Genomic DNA, 21,853 nt, shown 5'->3' on the forward strand with positions numbered 1-21,853 from the left:
GAGCCCGGCGTCCCGGCGCGGTCCCCGCCCCGCCCTCGCCCTGGCAGCGGGGCGGCCAATGGGAGCCCGCCCCGGGCGCATGCGCACCCGCTTGTTTACGCGCAGCACGTGGTGCGCGTGGGGCTGGGGAATGGCTGGCCGGATGATAAACTAGCGCTTCCTTGACGTCTGTGGCGCGCAGATTAAATGGCGAAAGTCGCTCCCCGTCGCCCTTCAGTCATGGCGATCCTGTGAAGTGGACGCGGTCTCCGTCTTACAAGCGAAGGATTAGAAGGGTGCAGAGATTTGGGGAAGAAAAAACAAACCTGATAGAACTGAACTTAAAGCTGGGCCCCCGCGACTCACACCTGATGAGCTACTCAAGAGGCGGAGACTATGAGCATCGTGGTGGTGCGAAGTCAGCCTGGGCAGACAGATCCCTGAGACACCTCCCACTAGCCAGCAAAAACCCAGAAGTGACGCTGTGACTCAAGTGGCAAAGCACCAGCCTGGAGCGGAAAAGCCAAGGGACAGCATTCCCAGGCCCTGAGTTCAAGCCCCAGTACCGAACCCCAAAAAGCAAACAACAGCAACAACAAAAACCCAACCTCTTTACATCTACGAAATGGCCGGGCATGATCCAGGTTCTGGTTGTGTGTTGAAACCCAGTCGCGCAAGCGTTTGGTAACCACCAAAGCAATGTGTACACCGTGGGACCTTCCCCTCAAGACACTCGACTGCAATATTCTATCCAGAGCTATCACGACACTCCCCCTGAAAAGAAGCAGGGAAAAAAAAACACCTCCAAGAGTAAATAATCCACTGAGGAATGAGCAAAAGGATTAAAAGGGCAATATCAGCTACAGTACAGAAGGTCACTGGGCCAACTCAAGAGGGAGGTGAAAGGGAGGTTTTTATTTTTCATAGGGGAAGCTGACATGAGCTGCTTAGATACATAAACCCATGGGTCTTTGAGACTGGAGTCAGGAGCTGGCTTCAGCTCATTGGTGGATGTGCTGTTGCTGGGAGTCTCTTGTCTATTCCAGTTAAAGATGTAAAAGATAAGCTTTGTTATAGAAATCTTGAGGTATGTGTGAAGCATGCAAAGCATGAGATTTCAGAAGGGTTTATTTCTGAAAATCCTTCAAACTGTCCTTAGGAAACAGGCAAAGCCCAAGCTCTTCCCTGTAAACCCTCCCCCCACCCCACCCCCACCCCCATTCTTTCCTGGCTTTGAATTTTGGCTGGGTCTGATAAGACTCCATCTTAGTGTCAGCAGTTTTCATAGGCATGCGCAGTTGCATTAGGCATACTGCTGTGTTTTCACAACTCATGGTTTAGTGGAGAGACGTGAAAGGACATTCTCATAGTTATTCCCAGCTGGGAGAGAGCAAACAGAGAAGAGATGGCTTAAGGGAATTGGTCTGGGCTTAGAAAGAGGGGAGAACAGATATTGAAGATCACCTGGTGAAAACCTAACTTTTTTTTTTTTTGCCAGTCCTGGGCCTTGGACTCAGGGCCTGAGCACTGTCCCTGGCTTCTTTGTGTTCAAGGCTGGCACTCTGCCACTTGAGCCACAGCACCACTTCTGGCTTTTTCTATATATGTGGTGCTGAGAAATCGAACCCAGGGCTTCACGTATGTGAGGCAAACACTCTACCACTAGAACAAATTCCTGCCTCCTTTTCACCAGGTTTTAAGAAGATCTGTACACTTTACACAGAGGCAAGTGCTGTCAGGTATGAAAACAGCTAGAAGACAGTCCATTACTCCCCCATCCTGACTTTTCTAGAATGAAAAGGGGGATTATTACCTGAATTATGTGAGTTATGGCTTCAATTCATTCCAGACTGCCTGCTGCATGCCTTTTTTCTGTGTATGTTCTAGTACTGGGCCTTGAATGCAGGTTCTCATTCTCTCACTTGGCTTTTTGCTCATAGCTGGTACTCTACCATGTCATCCACACCTCAACTCCCAGCATTTTGCTGGTTATTTGGGTCCGCCCTGGCCACAATGTTTAGATCTCAGCTTCCTGAGTAGTTAGGATTACAGGTGCAAGCCACCAGTGCCCAGCCACTTCCTGCCTTTTGAGAATGGTTGACAATTTACAGAAAGTATACTCTGTGAGTTACCTCGGGTTTTTTGTGGTTTTTTTTTTTTTTTTTTTTTTTGCCAGTCCTAGACCTTGGACTCAGGGCCTGAGCACTGTCCCTGGCTTCTTTTTGCTCAAGGCTAGCACTCTGCCACTTGAGCAGTGCCACTTCTGGCCATTTTCTGTATATGTGGTGCTGGGGAATTGAACCAGGGCTTCATGTATAGGAAGCAAGCACTCTTGCCACTAGGCCATATCCCCAGCCCCTACCTTGGGTTTTTAAATGGGACATTCATAGCAGTGAGAAAGGATTCTTATAGACTCTGGAGTCACAGTGACCTACTGGACTGAGATTCTGGTTCTGCCACTTCAAGTTATTCTGGGCCATTGTTTTGTTTTGTGGTGCATGGTCACGGGTGTGTGTGTTTTGTGTCTGTGTGTCTGTGCCTGCGTGCATGTGTGCATCTGTGTGCTGGTACTGGATCTTGAACTCAGGGGCTAAGCACTATCCCTTAGCTTTTTTGTTTAAGTCTAATAGTCTACCATTTGAGCCACTTCTCCATTTCCACCTTTTTGGTGGTTAATTGGTGATGAGTCTCACAGACTTTCCTGCCTGGACTGGCTTTGAATTTCAATCCTCAGATCTCAGCCTCCTGAGTAGCTAGGGTTACAGATGTGAACCTATGGCACTCAGCTTGGGTACTTTTTTTTTTATTATCACCTTAACTGACAGTTCTGATTGTTAGTAGTTGAGGCTAAGGACATTAGAGCGCCTTCTATGCTTGAAATTCCTCCATAACAAAGAAATGTTCCATGTCATTCATAACTTTCTAATGTTTTGCTGGGTATTTATGTCAGTGGAAGCCCTGTTTATAATTATCTGAGCTGAGAACCTGAACTGTTATATCTGTAAACATATAATATTATGGGCACAATTTTAACATAGACTGTATTTTCCAGGAATGTCACTAACTTGTGTATCAAGGAAGAATTTTCCTTGCACCAGATTAGATCATTCATGAAGGGTTGTTTACCATTTCAAAACGCTGAGTCCAGGCTGGGGATATGGCCTAGTGGCAAAAGTGCTTGCCTCCCATACATGAAGCCCTGGGTTCAATTCCCCAGTACCACATATACAGAAAATGGCCAGAAGTGGCGCTGCGGCTCAAGTGGCAGAGTGCTAGCCTTGAGCAAAAAGAAGCCAGTGACAGTGCTCAGGCCCTGAGTCCAAGGTCTAGGACTGGCAAAAAAAACAAACAAACAAAAAAACCAAAACGCTGAGTCCCTGGAGGCAGAGTGTGTCTATCTGGCTGTATGTAGAGAAGTTCTGGCTCATGTTGATTCCTTCCTTATCTCCTAGTGTGATGCTGAGTATGCATGTATGCAGAAATGTTGATTTATTTAGAATAAATTACTTCCATTTTGTTTTTCCCTTTTTTTTTAGTAGGAAGTGGTACTAGGGTTTGAACCCAGGAAATTTTTCATTGATTTTTACAATTAAGTGCACATGCACATGAATTTTAGTTCTTCAACACATAGGTAGCCAGGCACCAGTGACTCATGCCTGTAATTGTAGCTATTGAGGAAGCTGAGATCTGAGGGTTGTTTTGAAGCCGCCCCAGGCAAACAAATAAGACACAAAAACTGGGGGTTGGAGGAGAGAGGAGCCAAGAATGAATGCTTTTTCCTTGAATGGAAAGATCTAAGCAAAAGTATGAGGCTGATTTATTTCATTTGACCTCCCCTCCCCCAGGCCCCGGGTGAGAGTTCACTACTGTTATGTCTTCCTACTGACACATGGTGGCGCTGTTGAGATTGGGTCCTGGTTCTTCCACAGCGTCAGGAGCCTTGGGCAGGATCTCTGTGCCCTCTCTGCTTCTGTCCTCCTAGGCACGCACGCCTCTTTAATCATCAATAGACCAAGTGTGGGTTCAGGAATGTCTATCTACTCTGAGCACTGCCCGTGGGTTTGAGTTAGGGCATTTTGTTTGTTGTAGAGACATGCCCTTTCCCCAGACGGCTGGTTTATGGACAGATCTGAAGGGTCACCCCGCGCCGGTAGCTCAAGAAGCTGAGATGTGAGGATTGAGGCTCAAAGCCAGCACAGGCGGGAAAGTTCATGAGATTCCTATCTCCAATTAACCACCAAAAAGCTAGAAGTGGAGCTGGGGCTCAAGCGGTAGAGCACTTTCAGTGAAACAAGTTAAAGGCCAGTCCTCAGGCTCTGAGGCCCCAGGACCAGCACAATTAAAAAAAAATTAATTTAGAAAGAAACTAAAGCCAGAGGGCTAGGGGTATGGCTCAAGAGATAGAATGATTGTCTATCAAGTGTAAGGCAAGGTTCAAACCTTGCTAAACTGACTTGCCCCAAAGATCACAGTTTACTTCTATCTGACCTTCTACATTACAATAAGCACCATTTGTCTGAAAGGACTGTTGGGTTGTATTATACAAGATTGTTGACATAAATAGAGACATTGGGTTTGGGGATTCTTTTAGGAGAACTTTATTGTCAAAACAAAGACTTAATCTCAACCCCTTGTAGTTGGAGGCACCAATATGCCTAGGCTGTGCACTTGCAGACAGATCTCACCATGCTTCTTCTGAAACCATCAGGAATCTTGAGAAGCTGTTGAGTGTTTGGGGCTGGGGAAGGAAGTGGAGGTGTTTGGCCTGGTAGTGGGCAGGGTAGTGGGTAGGGGAGTATTCCCGGGAGTTATTAAAGGCAGGCTGCTGTGCTTATTGAACAGGGATGAGTGCTGAGCAGTCTTCTGGGTCTGGATCAGGCGGCGGATCCGACGCTGCTGCTGGAGCCAGTAAAGCATTTCCACTTTGTCCTGCCTCATCTTATCCAGGTAGCGACGCCCCCTGAAAGTCAAAGGCTCTCCAAAGATTGCCTCAATCTCCTGCAGGAGGGAAACCAAAGGAGCCTCTATTAAATTGAGCTTTCTGTGGAGATAGCTGCGCAGTTCATTCTCCTCTAGGAGGCGACCAATATCCAAGCCAGTCTTTCGGAAGAAGCGGTTTGGGTCCGAGGCTTGCCGCTCAAACCACTCCAGTTTCCCCAGCAATAGCTCCCGGGCCTGAATGGGCTTCAGGGCCTGCTCCCAGGCCTTCAGCAAAACTGGCAGCTGCTGCAGACGGGCATTGGAGCTGTACTTGATGATCATGTCCAGCTGGGCCTTTTCAGGGACCTCATATAAGGACCACAGTTGTTCCAGACGCTTCTGCAGGCTCACGATAGAGACTTTCCTGATTTCTTGACTATGCTCCAGCACTGTGTGCCAATCCCACTCTCCTGGCACGAAGTCTGGTTCTTCATCTTCTAGCAAGGGAGGAGGATGGGGAATCTCGACGGACTCTTTGACAGGGACCTGTACCACCACAGGTACATCTTCTTCATACATTTGGAAAATGGTGTGGAGGTAATCTGATTCCTGGTTCCTAAGGTACTTGAAGTAGTCACTTACAGATACAAAGTTTCTCAATAAGTTTAGAAAGGAGGACTTGGTGGCATCCAAGTTTTTGCCTGTATAGGCTAGTGTGAGAGAAGATGTTGCCTCAAGACTGGAGTGTTGAGATCTGGTTTTCCGAGAGTAAAACCCAGCCAAATTAGGGTTGATGATTCGAAATTGTTTTTCTTTGTGTAAAGTAGCTGAGGAGAGCAAGCTTGACCAGTCTTTATCAGCAGCAGGCTCAACCAGGGGTCCTTGGTCAAAACGGAAGTGGTCAGTAGAAACGCGGCTCATTAATTCTTCGTAGACCTCCTTGGTGCTACCACCGACAAAGCGATCAACATCCATTTCTTCGATGACTTTAGAGTCCAGTTCACCAGCCAGGTGATTGTACAGGACCCCAGCCCCCTGGACATGAAAAGTGTCCAGAAAGTATCTTTCAGAGACCCTCACAGTAGCTGTTTGGACCACCATCTGATTTCTTAGCTTCAAAGCAATGGTCACTGGCTGTGGTTGAAGTGGAGGGCGTTTAGGGATCTGGAAGTACCACTGCCCAGAGGCTTCTTCCTCTTGGAGGCTCTTCAATGTTCTCTGCAGCTCCTCCAGGTGCTGGCTTGCAGCTTGTCTGCGAGTCACCACTCCCAAGAGTGGAGGCAGGCCAGAATCAGGAGGTGGGCGGTGAGGCCACTCCAAGGTCATCTTCTTTACTTTCTGCCTCAGATCCTTAGCCGCAATGTCTGCAGCCAGCTCTTGTTTGCTTTTTGCAGCCAAGATCAGTGGGGTTAAGGGGCGGGTGGGGGGTGGAGGAAGGCCCAACTCATCTTCCAGCTTCCAACCCTCACGAAGAGAGGGCATGGACCGGCTTCTCCGAGGCTGGGAGTAGAGACGGGGAGCGGCACTGATGAGAGTCCCGGAATCGGTAAGCGATGGCATCGTTTTGGAGGGCTGGGAGTCGGTTGCGGTTGCTTTCCTGTATTTTACAATGGACAGCCAGCGAAGAGGCTTTCTCCACTTCAATCTGATGAGAGCCTTCAACTCATTCACGGGATCGGGTGGGGGTTCACTGAGAAACTCTGGCGGGCGGCTGAGTTGGACGAGGTAGTTCAGGTTGAGACGAGAGCATGGCACTTGGGCGAAGCCGGTACTGTGAGGCCAGGGGATGGGGCAGAGCTTGAAAGACCCGGAGGGGCAGACGGGGCGCAGCTTGGCCAAGACTGCTGGGGTCGGCTGTAGGTTTAGCAGGGCCAAGAAATCCTTGAGCAAGCACCGGTAGACGGCGGGACTGGTGAGGAAGACCGTGCAGTCCCTGGCCAGGTTGGCAACTAGCCGGGAGAGGATGGCTGACTCGGTGAAGATCCCTTTGGAGTTGGGCATGGTCACCAGCAGGTGCAGATAGCGTAGGAAGAGTTGCTCGCTGCAGAGCAGGACGTAGGACTCCAGCCGGCGCTGCAGCTTCACGTAATTCCGGTAGCTGAGCTTCGGCTCGGCGGGAGGCTCCCGCCAGCTGCATCGGAGCTCGCCCACGATCACCTCGGCCAGGCGGAGTCGGTAGCTGGGAGACACCCGCGCCGCCAGCCCGCTGCCCGCCAGCAGTTTGGACACCTGGCTGCAAAGGTGGGCCGCTTGCACCTTGGCGAGCGGAAAAGCCTGCTCTGCCTCCTCCGGGCGGCGCCGCTGAGGCTTCGGGGACTCCGCTCTGCGGGGGACGATCGACAGCGGATTCAGTAATTGGTGGTAAAACTCCTGGAACTCAGGCTCTGGCTCCTGAGGCTCCATCTTGGCCAAGGCGAGGCCTGCGCCAGCACCCGGAGGAGGACGCCAAACAGTTACTAAGGCAACCAGGCCCGCCGGCCCGAGTGCGCCTGCGCGACCTGTGCTTGCCTCCCGGAAGACGGCCGGCCGGGGCCAGATGTACGCATGCGCTAGGAGGCGGGGCGGAGGGTGGTGCCGCGGCCCCGCCCCTCAGAGGCTCCGCCCCCCCGCGGCGGCACCGCGCGGGGTTGGCGGCCGGACTCCGCGCTGTTGCACTCGGCGAGCGGGTGAACCGGTCCGGCATGGCTTCGGACTCCGGGGACCGCGGGTCCCAATGCACGGTGAGAGTGGAGGCTTCGAGCCGGAGCCCCGAGGGGCACAGCCTCAGCCCCTGGACGATCGGTATCGTGGGAAGGAGCAGACTCCTGGGGCGGAGCCTGCGACCCAGGGTCGAAATTGGCGCTCGGCGGCCGGGCTCCGGGCTCCGGGCTCCGGGCTCCGGGCGTGGGGGTGGGGGTGGGGAGAGACCGCGGGCCTGCCTGGTACCGAAGATACGGGCAGGGTTTGACTGGGGACCGGGTGCGGCACCCATGCCCGGAGTTCGACGTATACCTACGGAAGGTGGTGAAACAGGGTCACCACCGGGAAACGGCCCCAACCCTCACCTGCGGCCCCCTGCCGCCCTTGCAGCTGGAGTTCGCCGTGCAGATGACCTGTCAGAGCTGCGTGGACGCGGTGCAAAAGTCCCTGAAAGGGGTGGAAGGTAAGACCCAGGACTACGTGTTTTTCTGGTAATCTGGAGGTTTCTGGGAAGGATCAGACCACTCTCAGGACAGTTCGAGGCCCATTTTACAGGCGCAGAGACTAATAGCAGAGAGTGAAAGCAATGTTTCTAGAGTTACACAAAGACTTGGAGGGAAAGTTGTAGAGTACAGGTCTCAAGCTTGCCTTGTCAGAACTCTCTACTGATTTTTTTTTTTTTTGGCCAGTCTTGGTGCTTGAACTCAGGACCTGAGCACTGTCCCTGGCTTCTTTTTGCTCAAGGCTAGCACTCTGCCACTTGAGCCGCAGCGCCACTTCTGGCCATTTTCTGTATATGTGGTGCTGGGGAATTGAACCCAGGGCCTCATGTATATGAGGCAAGCACTCTTGCCACTAGGCCATATCCCCAGCCCCTCTCTATTGTTTTTTTTTTTTTTTTTTATAATCTTCTCTCTTACTCTCTTGCTTACCCTGGGGGGTTGAACTTAGGGCCTAGGTCCTATCCTTGAGCTTTTTTTTTTTCTTTTTCCTGGTCGTGGGGCTTGGGCAGGCCTGGGCACTGTCCCTGAGCTCTTCAGCTCAAGGCTAGTGCTCTAGCCACTTCTGGTTTTCTGTTGGTTCATTGGAGATAAGAGTCTCATGGACTTTCCTGCCCAGGCTTTCTTTGGAGCAAACATGATCCTCAGATTTCAGCCTTCTGAGTAGCTAGGAATACAAGTGTGTGAGCCACTGGCACCTAGCTAAGAGTGGATATTCTGACCAAAGAGTCCCCCCAATAAAAGGCCCTCTTGTCTAAAAAGCATTCTTCTGGGAGAGTAGACAGTGGACTGTTTTTGTGGGACACAGGATCATTTTCAGCCCTTAGCAAGTTTCTTAGGCAAAAGACTTCTGGTGACTGATATTCTGGTCTGGGTAACTGGAACCAGCTTGTCTTTCTCATGGCCAGGCAGGGAAGCTGATGTTTTCAGAATCTAGAGACAGAGAGTTGCTTGGATCCTTGGGAAAAATGACTTTGCTCTTCTAGGGCTAAGTGGGAAGAGCTCCCATACCAAGGCTTGCCCCTTTGATCCCTTACCACCCTCCCTGTAGTTTCTGTGGCCTCCCCTCTCTTCTCTTCACTGGGATCTGAGCTAACCAAAGCTACATTCCAGGGTTCACCAGCCAAATAGAATTGCTGCCTTAGTAGAGAACCAGCCTTCTGGTTCCAGCTCAGGTTAGGAGTTCAGAAGGGACATGGTGACAAGGAAATTCCTACCCCAGGCCTACCTACTTCTGGAGCAGACAATTAGATCCTTTTGGGAGACCTCAGGATCTGCAAACCCACCTAGGCCAACGCTAAGCTATCAGGTCTCTACACTAATTTTGCACCTTTCTTTTCTCTACCTTGTATAAAGGCTCCATCTCTAAGCTCCCTGTTCTGGTGCCCTTTTGATAGCTTTTTCACATAGAAGCCATAGTGGGTTTTGTTTTGTTTTGCTTTGTTTTTCCAGTCCTGGGCCTTGAACTCAGGGCCTGAGCACTGTCCCTGGCTTCTTTTTGCTCAAGGCTGGCACTCTGCCACTTGAGCCACAGCGCCACTTCTGGCCGTTTTCTATATATGTGGTGCTGGGGAATCGAACCCTGGGCTTCTTGTATACCAGGCAAGCACTCTTGCCACTAGTCCATATCCCCAGCCCTGCCATAGTGGGTTTTTTAAAGTCATAATTCAGATAATGAACCATGAAAGTTATGTGACACTTTTTTTCAAGGGTATGAGAATCATCCCATAGGCCTTCTGTATAGTGGTGACTGCAGAGTTTCAAGGCCAATAGGGACTCATAAACTTGTCTTTCATCACTTCAACTTTGAACATGACCTTGAACTTGACCTTTGGGGACCACTCAAGAGGTGTAGTGACAGAGCTGGCAGCCTGCAGAGTGAAGCAGTGGATTAAAATATGTGGTCAGGTGAAGTGTGAGATGTTATGGGACAAGATATGGGCCAAGTAGGGAGGGCAATGACCAAGTCACTTAGCTCTTTGTGTAGAAAGCAGAGTATATGGGTTAAATTTTTGTACTTTGGAGCTAGGCCACTTGGACTTCTAGCTCCACAACTTCATACAATGGGATTTTTTAAATTTGTTTTTGTGGGGACTTTTTGGTGCCAGTACTGGGGCTTGAACGCAGGGTCTTTCCCTCTCCCCATCTGTTGGTTTCATTTAAGGCTGATGCTCTATCACTTGAGCTACACCTCCATTTCTGGCTTGTGGCTGGTTAGTTGGAGATAAGTGTCTCTCAGACTTTTCTTCCTGGGCTGGCTTTGAACTTCAATCCTCAGATATTACTCTCTTCGAGTAGCTAGGATTACAGGCATGAGAGCTACTAGCACCACTCCACAATGTGACTTTGAACAAATTTCTTAACCACTGTGTGCCCCAGTAATCTCATTTATAAAGTAGTGATAATATCATCAAACTGTCAAGGTTACTATTAGTATCAAATGATGCAATACAGATAAAATACGTCAAGGAGGAACTGGCCCACAGCATATGCTCAGGATGGTTGTGTCCCCCACCCCCCTATTTATTTTTAATTTTTCCCGGTCCTGGGGCTTGAACTCGGCCGGGATGCTGTCCCAGAGCTTCTTTTTCAAGGGTAGTACTCTACTACCTGAGCCACAGCACCACTTCTGGCTTTTTCTGAGTAGTTGATTAGAGATAAGAGTCTCAGACTTTCCTGTCCAGGCTGGCTTTGAACCACAATCCTCAGATCTCAGCCTCCTGAGTAGGATTACAAGTGTGAGCTACTGGCACCTAGCTACCCCCTCCCCACTTTATAATGGTCAGCACTGGTGGCTCATACCTATAATCCTAGCTACTTGGAAAGCTGAGGTCAGAGGATCATGTTTCAAAGCCAGCTTGGGCAGACAATTCCTTGAGACTCTTTACTTTCAGTTAACTACTAACAACAAAAAAGCTGGATGTGGAGCCACCGGTGGCTCTGGTAGTAGAGTGTCAGCCTTGAGTGAAAAAGCTGAGTCAGTGCCCAGGCCTTGAGTTCAAGCCCTCGTACTAGCGCAAAAAAAATTTAAAAAGTCATAAACAATACCTGGTATGTAATAAGGACTCAGGGTCACAGATCACAGGAGGCTTGGTAGATAGAGATGGGTCTGGGAATTGCTGTCTGTCTGTCTGTCTTGCTGCTGCCTCTTCTCTCTCTCTCTCTCTCTCTCTCTCTTGCTTGCTAGGTGTCCAGAGTGTGGAGGTGCAGTTGGAGAACCAGATGGTCTTGGTGCAGACCACTCTCACCAGCCAGGAGGTGCAGGCACTCCTGGAAGCGACGGGGCGGCAGGCGGTTCTCAAGGGCATGGGCAGCAGTCACCTACGTGAGTAATCACACAGCCTTGTTCTTGGTCCCTCTGAAAGAAGGTAGCCTAAGCGGGTGCCAGTGGCTGACACGTGTAATCCTAGCTACTGACCTCTGAGGATTGAGGTTCAAAGCCAGGCCTGGTAAAGTCCAGGAGACTCTCAGCTCCAATTAACCAGCAAAAAAGGCAGAAGTAGAGTTGTGACTCAAGTGGCAGAGTGCCAGCCTTGAGCAGGGACGGAGCCAATGCATGTGTATACACGCGCGCGTGTGCTCACGTGTACACACACACACACACACACACGGTAGCCTACAACTAGTACAAATATAACCATATGATTCTTGGGCTCTGGGTTGGATGGCTTTGGGGGAAGGTGGGAAAGACTATCCCTGTGTCCTTCCTTAGCTGAAGGGATGGGGCTCGGGAAGACAGCAAGCAACCGAGTATCTCATACCTTACAGAGAATCTGGGGGCAGCGGTGGCCATCCTGGGGGGATCTGGCTCTGTGCAGGGGGTGGTACGTTTCCTCCAGCTGACCCCTGAGCGCTGCCTCATCGAGGGAACTATCGGCGGCCTGGAGCCTGGGCTACATGGACTCCATGTCCATCAATATGGGGACCTCACAAAGGGCTGCAGCAGGTAGGCCGTCCGGAACATCTCTCACGTCGCCCTCAGCCTACACATGTTCATGCTTTGTCCTTACAAATTCCCCTGGGGGGATCTCTATACCTGCCCAGCCTACAGATGAGGAAACTCAGGCTCAGAGAGGTCAGTGACTTACAAAAGGCTACAGAGGATGTAAAAGATAGAGCTAGGATTTGACTCAAGATCTGAGGTAGAAGCTGAGCGCCAGTGGCTCACGTCTGTAACCTGAGCTACTCAGGAGTCTGAGCTCTGAGGATCATGGTTAGAAGCTAGTTCAGGCAGGAAAGTCCCTGAGACTCTTGCCTCCAATTAATCGTCAAAAAGTGGTAGAGTGGGGCTGGGAGTATGGCCTAGTGGCAAGAGTGCTTGCCTCCTACACATGAAGCTCTCCATTCGATTCCCCAGCACCACGTATACAGAAAATGGCCAGAAGGGGCGCTGTGGCTCAGGTGGCAGAGTGCTAGCCTTGAGCGGGAAGAAGCCAGGGACAGTGCTCAGGCCCTGAGTCCAAGGCCCAGGACTGGCCAAAAAAAAAAAAAAAAGTGGTAGAGTACCATCCTTGAGTGAAAAAGCTAAGGGTAAATGCCTAGGCCATGAGTTCAAGCCCAAGTACCAGCATACACAAAGAAAAGATCTGAGGTGGAGCCAGGAAGGGAAAAGCCTCTATGTCATACTGTTCTTTTACTTTGATATAATTATTTACTCGTCTTTGTTCTGGATAATAAGTAATCGCTTGAGGGCAGAAGCCACATGTGATTCTAATTGGTGCCCTCTTCCCAAAGCCTGACCCAGAGTAGTAGGCCTGATTGGTGAATAAATGAAAACATGACTAAGGAAATGAAAGACTGAAACGAATGTACATGGAGGAAGAGGGTGGACTTCCTGGCCTGTGAGCCGTTGTTTGACTGCACATTCTCACCTTTCCTCCTTAGCTGTGGGGAGCACTATAATCCTGATGGAACATCTCATGGGGGTCCCCAGGACTCTGACCGGGTAAGTGTCAGCTCAGGCTGGGCTCGGGCTTGATCTGAGGAGCAGGCGGGAGCTCCCTGGGCCTTGGCTGCCTTGTGGTGGGTGCTCTTTTGGTGGTCTTTTCCTCTCACTTGATTGTCCTGGCTTAGGAACGTTGACAGATGCTTTGTGTGATCAAGGCTGTGGGGATATGGTGCAGTACAGCTCCGTGCCTGGCCCCCACGTGCTCAGAGTCCATTGAGAGAGAGCATGGGAACCCAGCAGGAGTCCTGGGAGCCCAGAGTGAACACTGTCCAACCTCAGGGCAGAGGCAGAGGGCGGACGTGGGAGCTGAAGGTTTCTCTACAAAGGCCATTCTGACTCTATTACCAGGCCCTGGAATTCCATTTTTCCCCATCATGCGGAGGGCTTGGGCCCCCTACCTACCCCCTTTAATGATTCTTACCTTAGTTAATTGTAGTTCAAATCGTTAATCACTCACTTACTTGATTTACATTTAATTTAATTTTTAATTTTTTCTGGGATTTGAATTCAGAGCCTTGCTCTCACTCAACTTGCTTGCTTAACTGGCACTCTACCACTTAAGCCACACCTCCAGCCTGGCTTTTTGTGATTGTTTAGGAGATAGGGTCTAGAGGACTTTTCTGCTCAGGTTAGCTTCTGAGATCCTGGATCTCAGCCTCCTGAGAAGCTCAAGTACCATCAAACCAACAAATAAATAAATGATTTAAAATCTATCACAGGTTTCAAATCTAACTCAAGTAGGTGAGTAAGTGCCATGAACTGCTGCGATCTTATGTAGCTTCAACTTACTAACTCATGGCCAGCTTTGCTTCTACATTGTTATTTTGAAGCAAATCAAGACTTCATTTCATAGGGGCTGGGAATATGGCCTAGTGGCAAGAGTGCTCGCCTCTATCATATACATGAAGCCCTAGATTCGATTCCTCAGCACCACATATGTAGAAAAAGCCAGAAGTGGCGCTGTGGCTCAAGTTGGCAGAGTGCTAGCCTTGAACAAAACGAAGCCAGGGACAGTGCTCAGGCCCTGAGTTGAAGCCCCAGGACTGGCAAAACAAAACAAAATTCAGAGTGTTCAAATTCATCAGTCTTTCCAGTTTAACTATAATATGCCCTGACAGTGCCCCAAAAGAGAACCTTAGGGGCTGGGAATATGGCCTAGAGTAGAGTGCTTGCCCAGCATGCATGAAGCCCTGGGTTCTCCTTAATCTGAAAATACAAATTCTCTTGGGACTGAAACAGGCTTGAACTCAGGACCTGGGTGTTATCCCTTAGCTTTTTCCACTCAAGGCTGGCATTCTACCCCTTGAGCCATAGTTCTATTTCTGGCTTTTTTTTTTTTTTCTTTGTGGCCAGCTTTGAACTGAAATCATCAGATCTAAGCCACTTGAATACCTAGAATTAAAGGCCTGAGCCACCAATGCCCAGCAAGATTCTGGAACATTTAGATTTTGGATTTTCAGATTACAGATGGTCAACTTGTACCGTGGTTTCATTGACTTTGTGCCAGAAGATTTCAAATTGTCAACTGGGTCCTGACACTGATTTATTTCTATAATACTCTTCTTATGGCTAGATATACTGATTTTTTTTATTCGTTGTAGTAATATAAAAGTTTCTAATACAAAATAAATAGCTCAAAGGGTAGAGCACCAGCCAGGAGAGCATAGGCCCTGAGTTCAAGCACCAGTAACTGGCACAAAAAATACAAATAATAAAATAAAAATAAACCTAGCTCTACCAGGAAGCATAGTGCATGCCTGTAACACCAGCTTATTTGGGAAACTAAAGCAGGAGAATCACTTGAGCCTAGAAGTTTCAAACTAGCCTAGGCAACTGAGTAAGACTCTATCTCAACAAATAAACAAGTCTATCCTCACTATACAAAATGAAGTCTTTTTTCTTTTTCTTTTTTCTTTTTTTTGCCAGTTCTGGGTATTTTCAGATTAAGGAGATTAATTGGTAAGGTTTTGTAAATATTCCATAGCCCCCCACCCCCACCGAAATGCTGATATCCAACTCTGTGGTCCAAGTATTATACCTGAATGTGTGTCTTGATTCATGGAATGGACTTTTGGGACTTTTTTTTGTCAGTTGTGGTGTGTGAACGCAGGGCCTGGGCGCTGTCCCTGAACCTCTTTGTGCTTACCTAGCATCTGAGGTACAGGGCCCCTTCCAGTTTTTGAGTGGTTAATTGGAGATGAGTCTCTTTCAGGGACTTCTGCCTGGCTTGGCTTTGAACTGCAATCCTCCTGGGTAGCTGAGGTTACAGGCATGAGCCACCAGCATCTAGTGGTTTTTTCTTTTTAGATTTTTGGCAGCTCTGTTCCATGTCCAAGAGTTCTTTTTCCTAGCCAGGTATGGGTGTCAACGCCTGTAATCTCAGCACTGGGGAGATGGAAGCAGGAAGATGGTGATTTTGAGGCCAGCCTGGGCTGTGACTTTGTTTTTTTTTTTTTTGGCCAGTCCTAGGCCATGAACTCAGGGCCTGAGCCCTGTCCCTGGCTTCTTCCCGCTCAAGGCTAGCACTCTGCCACTTGAGCCACAGCGCCACTTCTGGCCATTTTCTGTATATGTGGTGCTGAGGAATGGAACCCAGGGCCTCATGTATACGAGGCAAGCACTCTTGCCACTAGGCCATATCCCCAGCCTGGGCTGTGACTTTGTCACAGAACAAAACAAACAGAAGAGTTCTTTCTCCCTACCCTTGAAAGTTGGAAAGGAGTTTCTGTCTGGCCTGTTGCATAAAGCCGTGCTTTCGTTCGGTACATTATTGATCTGTTGCCTCAAACCAAATATGGGTGTAAAACATTTATTATCTCATAGGCAGGACCCTGAGTGCCTCTGGCTCAGGGTCTCAAAGGCTGCAGTCATTTTAGGGCTGCACACAGAGAGGATCTGCTTCCAGCTTGCTCCTGTTGCTCTTGGCAGGCTCCAGGTCTTCCTGCCTTTTGGCCAGAAATTGTCATTTTTGTCACATGGGCAGCTCCCATCAGGGCAACTGTCTTTCAGAGCAACTGTCTTCTTTCAGAGCACACGTGAGTGAGCGAGAGGACAGGGTATCTAAGACTGAAACACATTCTTTCTTTTTTTTTTTTTTTTTTTGTGGGGCTTGAACTCTGGCCCTGGGTCCTATCCCTGAGCTCTTCAGCTCAAGGCTAGCCCTCTGCCACTTGAGCCACAGCGTCACTTTGAAGCATGTTCTTGATGCAACCTAACTTAGGAGATGACAGTCTAGTCTACCCCTAAGGGGGTAAATCACAGGAAGGGCCATTCACAGGTTCTTTGCCTGTCAGTCCTGACAGATGAGGGAGGGGGCGGGGGCTGGGCAGGTGGAGAGGGTGGGACACAAGGGGAAGAGGCTACCGTGGCTCACCTGTGGTCACCTGTGGGTCACCTGTGGGTCACCTGTGTTATTGCTCGGGGCCCCACCGGAGGCAGGAAATTAGAAAAGGCAAACAAGAGCCAGGGCACTGGTGGCTTATACCTGTAATCCTAGTTACTCAGGAGGCTGAGATCTCGGGATCAGAATAGGAAGCCAGCCTGTGCAGGAAAATCTGTGAGACATTTATCTCCAATCAATCACCAAAAAGCCAGAAATGAAGCTGGGGTACAAGTGGTAGGACACCAGTCTTGAGTGGAAAAAGTGAAGGGAGAGTGCTCAGGTCCTGAGTTCAGGCCCCAGAAGAGCAAACAAAACAAAGGCTCAGCAACAGAGCACACAGTTAGCATGCATAAGGCTGTCAGGTTCAGTCTCGAGTGCCAAAGGAAATAAAATGAGCCGGAGCTGATAGCTGCATTGCACCCGAGCCTTTCATATAGGAGGAAGAAATAAGCAAGAATGGAGGATCCATGCTGCTGAGCCCCAGAAACACTCTTCAGGGCTGTCACCTCCCCGGCTTTGACCTATCATTATAGTCCCTAACACAGGACAAAAATAACAGAAAGTGCCAGGTGACCGGAGACATGGCAGAGCATGCGACGAGCAAGCAAGCACGAGGCTCTGAGTTCCAACTTCAGTAATGCCACAAAAACAATTAAATTTAAACGTGCCAGATGCCAGCAGGAGGTATTTATCTGGGCAACAAGGTGAACTGTATTCAAGTCTCTTGCACACAGATAAGCTTTGTTATTGAGCAAGCAAGGTCATGTGAACCTCACTGGCTCAGGCACCTGCTGCTGGCTCATGTGTCAGATTGGGGACAGTTTATTTACACAGGTGGGGGGGGAGAGAGAGTGTGTGTTGGTAGTGGGGCTTGATCTCAGGGACTTGGTGCGTTTCCTTGGCTTTTTTTGCTCAAGTTGGTGCTCTACCACTTGAGCTACACCTCCACTTTTTTTGTTTTTTTGTTTTTTTTTTTGGCCAGTCCTGGGCCTTGGACTCAGGGCCTGAGCACTGTCCCTGGCTTCTTCCCGCTCAAGGCTAGCACTCTGCCACTTGAGCCACAGCGCGGCTTCTGGCCGTTTTCTGTATATGTGGTGCTGGGGAATCGAACCTAGGGCCTCGTGTATCCGAGGCAGGCACTCTTGCCACTAGGCTATATCCCCAGCCCCTCCACTTTTGGATTTTTACAGATTCATCGGAGATAAGAGTCTCACAAAAATTATTTTTTCCAGGCTGGCTTCAAACTTCGATCCTCAAATCTCAGCCTCCTGAGTGGCTAGGACTGCAGGCATGAGTTACCAGTGCCTGGTCAGATGTAGGGTTTCGTGGCTCACCAGTAAATTCCTTTCACTAGAAAACTCACCAGCTGTTGGGCTAATACTGTGACAGATCAGTTCTGTTCCATATCTGATGCCCTTAAGGGTGGGGACTGTATGTGCTCCCCCAGTGCCTGGCAGAGTATCTGGGAGTGCTCATTAGATATGTTGCAACGTTTTTAGATTGCCTTCAAGGGAGAAGGCAGGCAAGGTGGCCCTTTGCCCTGTCGGGTCTTTCCTGTGTTTCTCAAGGCTGTGAGTCAGGGACGGTGCTGGCCAACTTACACCTCGGGAGAATGGACGACTTCCAAGGGCTCCAGACTCAACAGAAGGCTAGAAAGCCAGGCTCGGAAAGAAGCAGGGACTTGCCAACTGGAGTTAGGAGCAGGATCAGACAGCAGCCTCCTAGGACAAACTGTCTAGTCCAACATGGCTGACTACATGGAGGCGGGATGCTGACTTTTTTCAGTGCGCTTGTATTCTGCCTATATTTCAGTTCCAAGAGATCAATGTCCAGTTGTCTTCTTGGAGTCCTGGGCTGTCCTTGATCCTACCCCCATGCAAGGAAATGGCTAGTTTGTTGTTGTTGTTGTTGTTGTTTTTAGAGAAATAGGAAATGAAGGTGTAACAAAGATGACAAGAAATATACTCACTACCTTATGTATGTAACTGTACCCCTCTGTACAAGAAAATTAAGTTAAAAAAAATGGGAGGAGGAATCAGGAGGCAGAAATGGCAGCTATGCCCCCACCCCAACCCTTCTTTCCCACTGGGTCTCATTGTAGCATCGTGGGGACCTGGGCAACATCCACGCTGATGGTGATGGCCAAGCCGTCTTCCGGCTAGAGGACGAGCAGCTGAAGGTGAGGTGGGAAGATGGTGGGGCCTCTTCCTAACAGGACGGGGAGGCTGAGGTGGTGTCTCCCTTCAAAGGTGTGGGATGTGATTGGCCGCAGCCTGGTAGTCGATGAGGGAGAAGATGACCTGGGCCAAGGTGGCCATCCCTTATCCAAGGTCACAGGGAACTCTGGGGAGAGGTGAGTTTTGCCATGCCCACAAGGAGGCAGAGGCCTGCCATTGGTGCCCCGGGGGCCCTGGCGTGTCCCTGCTCACCACACATCCTTCCGCAGGTTGGCCTGTGGTATCATTGCACGCTCTGCTGGCCTGTTCCAGAACCCCAAGCAAATCTGCTCCTGTGATGGCCTCACTATCTGGGAGGAGCGAGGCCGGCCCATTGCTGGCGAGGGCCGGAAGGACTCAGCCCAGCCTTCTGCCCACCTCTGAGTAGGGCTTGGGGTCCATTCTGTCCTCCCCACTGGGCACCTTCCACCTGCAGCGGTAGCAAAGGGGGCCTTGCTTGTGCAGGCCCTGGAGCACTAGGTTCTGGGGATGTAAGAGGGTACTTTGATGCACCTCTGGCCAATTAAACTTTTATTTTCACACAACTTTGTTTTGCCTGTGTCCTTTGAAGGGATTGGTAAGTGTAGCCTCTGCATCTGTCCTCCATATCCAGGGCCTCCCCTTCCTTCAATGAGAGTCAAGTCCACACACGTCCTGAGGGTTCTTCCTGTGCTGGGTAACGCAGAGCCACCTTGGTCATCTTTCTTGGGTGGCTTCCTTCTTCCTGACAGGATGGTTAATCAGAGCCAAATAGACACTTGGCCCATGCTGTGCAGATCCCTTAAGAAATGCTGATGGGGGCTGGGAATATGGCCTAGTGGCAAGAGTGCTTGCCTCCTATACATGAAGCCCTGGGTTCAATTCCCCAGCACCACATATACAGAAAATGGCCAGAAGTGGTGCTGTGGCTCAAGTGGCAGAGTGCTAGCCTTGAGCAAAAAGAAGCCAGGGACAGTGCTCAGGCCCTGAGTCCAAGCCCCAGGACTGGCAAAATAAATTTCAAAAAAAATGCTGATGGCTCATGTCTGTAATCCTAGCTACTCAGGAGGCTGAGATCCGAAGATCACAGTTCTAAGCCAGCCCAGGCAAGGAAGTCCTTGAGGCTCTTTATTTGCAATGAACCAACAAAAAAGTTAAAAGTGGAGCTGTGGTTCAGGGACAATACCCAGGGCCTGAGTTCAAGCCCCAGGACAGGCACAAAAAAAAAATCTGGGGGTAGGATGTTTTAAGAGATAATAACACTTGTCTAGTATGCAAAAGGCCCTGAGTTCCATCCTTCCAAGCAAAAAGGAAGGAACTAGGGAAGAAGGGAGAAAGGAAGGGGAAATTCTAGGTGTCCTTGTGCACGTGCATAATCTAAGTGTTTGAGAGACAGAAAAGAGGATGGTAAGTTTAAGGCCAGCCTAGGCTACATAGTGAGATCTTATCTCAAAAAAAGTTAATCCCCCCATCAAGGGGTTTGAACTCTGGGCCTGCGTGTTGTCCCTGAGCTCTTCAGCTCAGGGCTCTGCCACTTGAGCCATAGCACCACTTCTGGTTTTCTGGTGGTTACTGGAGATAAAGAGTCCTCAGATCGCAGCCTCCTGAGTAGCTAGGATTACAGGAGTGAGCCACTGGTACCTGGCTTGAGTTGATTTCTTTTACTCACAAGTGGAAACCTTCTAATTAGCCTAAGTAGCTCTTCATATGCACGTGGCACAGAACCTGGCACACGTAAATTAAGTATGCAGGGCAGTGATTCTAAGGCCACATGGAGTCCAGAGGCAACCCTGGAAAAGATCCTTGTACCTACAGCTGCTAGCCAGGAAGCGCAAGCTTTGGATTCTTGTCTTCTGAACTTCTGTACTGGGCCACATGAGGCTTACTTATTCTTAACAAAACCTCTTTTAGGACAAGGTGAACTCACACTACAAACTTGACCTCTGTGCCAGCTGCTTCAAACCAGGCAGTGGTTTTTCACTTGGTCCTGGCTCCCAGGCCCCTGGCTCTGTTTCCATTACCCAAGCCCTGCAGGTTGCCCTCTAATCCTGCTTGCCTTGCCTCTGGTGCCTGCCCTTGGACCCTGCCCTGCTCTGTTGATCCCCAGCTCCCCAAGGTCTCTGTTTAAACTTGGGGCCCAGAATATCATTCATATGCTTATTGTGAGGTTTATTAAAGTAGGTAGCCGATAAAGGAGAACGCCACATGGTATTCAGGCAGGAGAAAAGTTTATTCCCAAACTGCAGGCCCTTGAGAAGGGGCACCCCAGTCCAGTCCAGCCTTATCTAGGGCAGGGCAGGGAGGTGTGGCCTGGTGAATTAGGACTTGACCTCAGGGAAGGGGGAAGTAACTGCCTCCAGGTATGCGGATTACCCAGGTAACTGGGTGGAGACAACCAGGAGGGGGGCATTTGCAGGGGAGTCCTCCTGGGTGGACCTTAAACCTATCATTTCCATGTAACAAATGAGGGAAACAAGCACAGAATGGCTATGTAACTTGTGCAAGGCTACACAGCAAGGAATGTGGCAGAGTCTAGATTCAGGCCCAGGTAGTAGGGTCCTACGTCTATGTTTCTATCAGTTCAAATTGGTTCTCACTGTAAAGTGTAGAAAGTAAACTTTCTTTTTGGCCAGTCCCGGGGCTTGAACTTTGGGCCTGAGCACTGTCCTTGAGCTTCTTTAGCTCCAGGCTAGCACTCTACCACCTGAGCCACAGCGCCACTTCTGGCCTTTTCTGTTTATGTGGTGCTGCGGAATCGAACCCGAGACATGCACGCTAGGCACGGTTTCTATACAAATTTTCTCTGTGGTGGCTCGGGCATCCAGGCCTGGTGCTTTTTGATTCTTTGATGACAGCTTACACCTCCCCCCAGGGCCAAAGCAACACCCTCCCTACTCCCCCAACCCACCCACCCCAAACTGCAAGGGCCTTGTGTATGCTTGACAATTGCTCTAATCCTGCGCTGCATCTCTAGCCCTTGAGTTTTGGGGCTTTTTTTTTTTTTTTTTGGTGCCACTCCTGGACTTTAAATCGGGGCCTGGGTGCTGTCCCCGAGCCTTTTCTCCTTAAGGCTACAGTTCCGACCCTGGGGCCACAGCTCCACTTCTGGCTTTTGGTGGTTAATTGGAGATGAGTCTCGTGTGTGTGTGTGTGTGTGTGTGTGTGTGTGTGTGTGTGTGTGTGTGTGTGCAGGGATGCCGGGAGGCTCGTGTGTGTGTGTGCGCGCGCGCGCGCAGGGATGCGGGGGGGG

General features: G+C 49.8%; 2 protein-coding genes across 2 annotated transcripts; one reads left to right on the top strand and one right to left on the bottom strand.

Annotated features, from left to right (window-relative positions):
- Positions 1-4,683: 4,683 nt before the first annotated feature.
- Ccdc87 (coiled-coil domain containing 87) lies at positions 4,684-7,302 on the bottom strand. The gene has a single exon (XM_048361443.1). The coding sequence runs from the start codon at positions 7,300-7,302 to the stop codon at positions 4,684-4,686; it is 2,619 nt and encodes an 872-aa protein (XP_048217400.1).
- Positions 7,303-7,493: 191 nt separating this feature from the next.
- On the top strand, positions 7,494-19,166 carry Ccs (copper chaperone for superoxide dismutase). The gene is made up of 8 exons (XM_048359640.1): positions 7,494-7,619; positions 7,969-8,041; positions 11,266-11,403; positions 11,847-12,024; positions 12,963-13,023; positions 18,510-18,587; positions 18,658-18,761; positions 18,855-19,166. Exons 1-8 carry the CDS (start codon positions 7,581-7,583, stop codon positions 19,006-19,008), a joined length of 825 nt encoding a protein of 274 aa, XP_048215597.1. The 5' UTR covers positions 7,494-7,580; the 3' UTR covers positions 19,009-19,166.
- Positions 19,167-21,853: the final 2,687 nt, after the last annotated feature.

Source organism: Perognathus longimembris, chromosome 13 (genome assembly GCF_023159225.1).
Source record: "Perognathus longimembris pacificus isolate PPM17 chromosome 13, ASM2315922v1, whole genome shotgun sequence".
Taxonomy (NCBI): domain Eukaryota; kingdom Metazoa; phylum Chordata; class Mammalia; order Rodentia; family Heteromyidae; genus Perognathus; species Perognathus longimembris.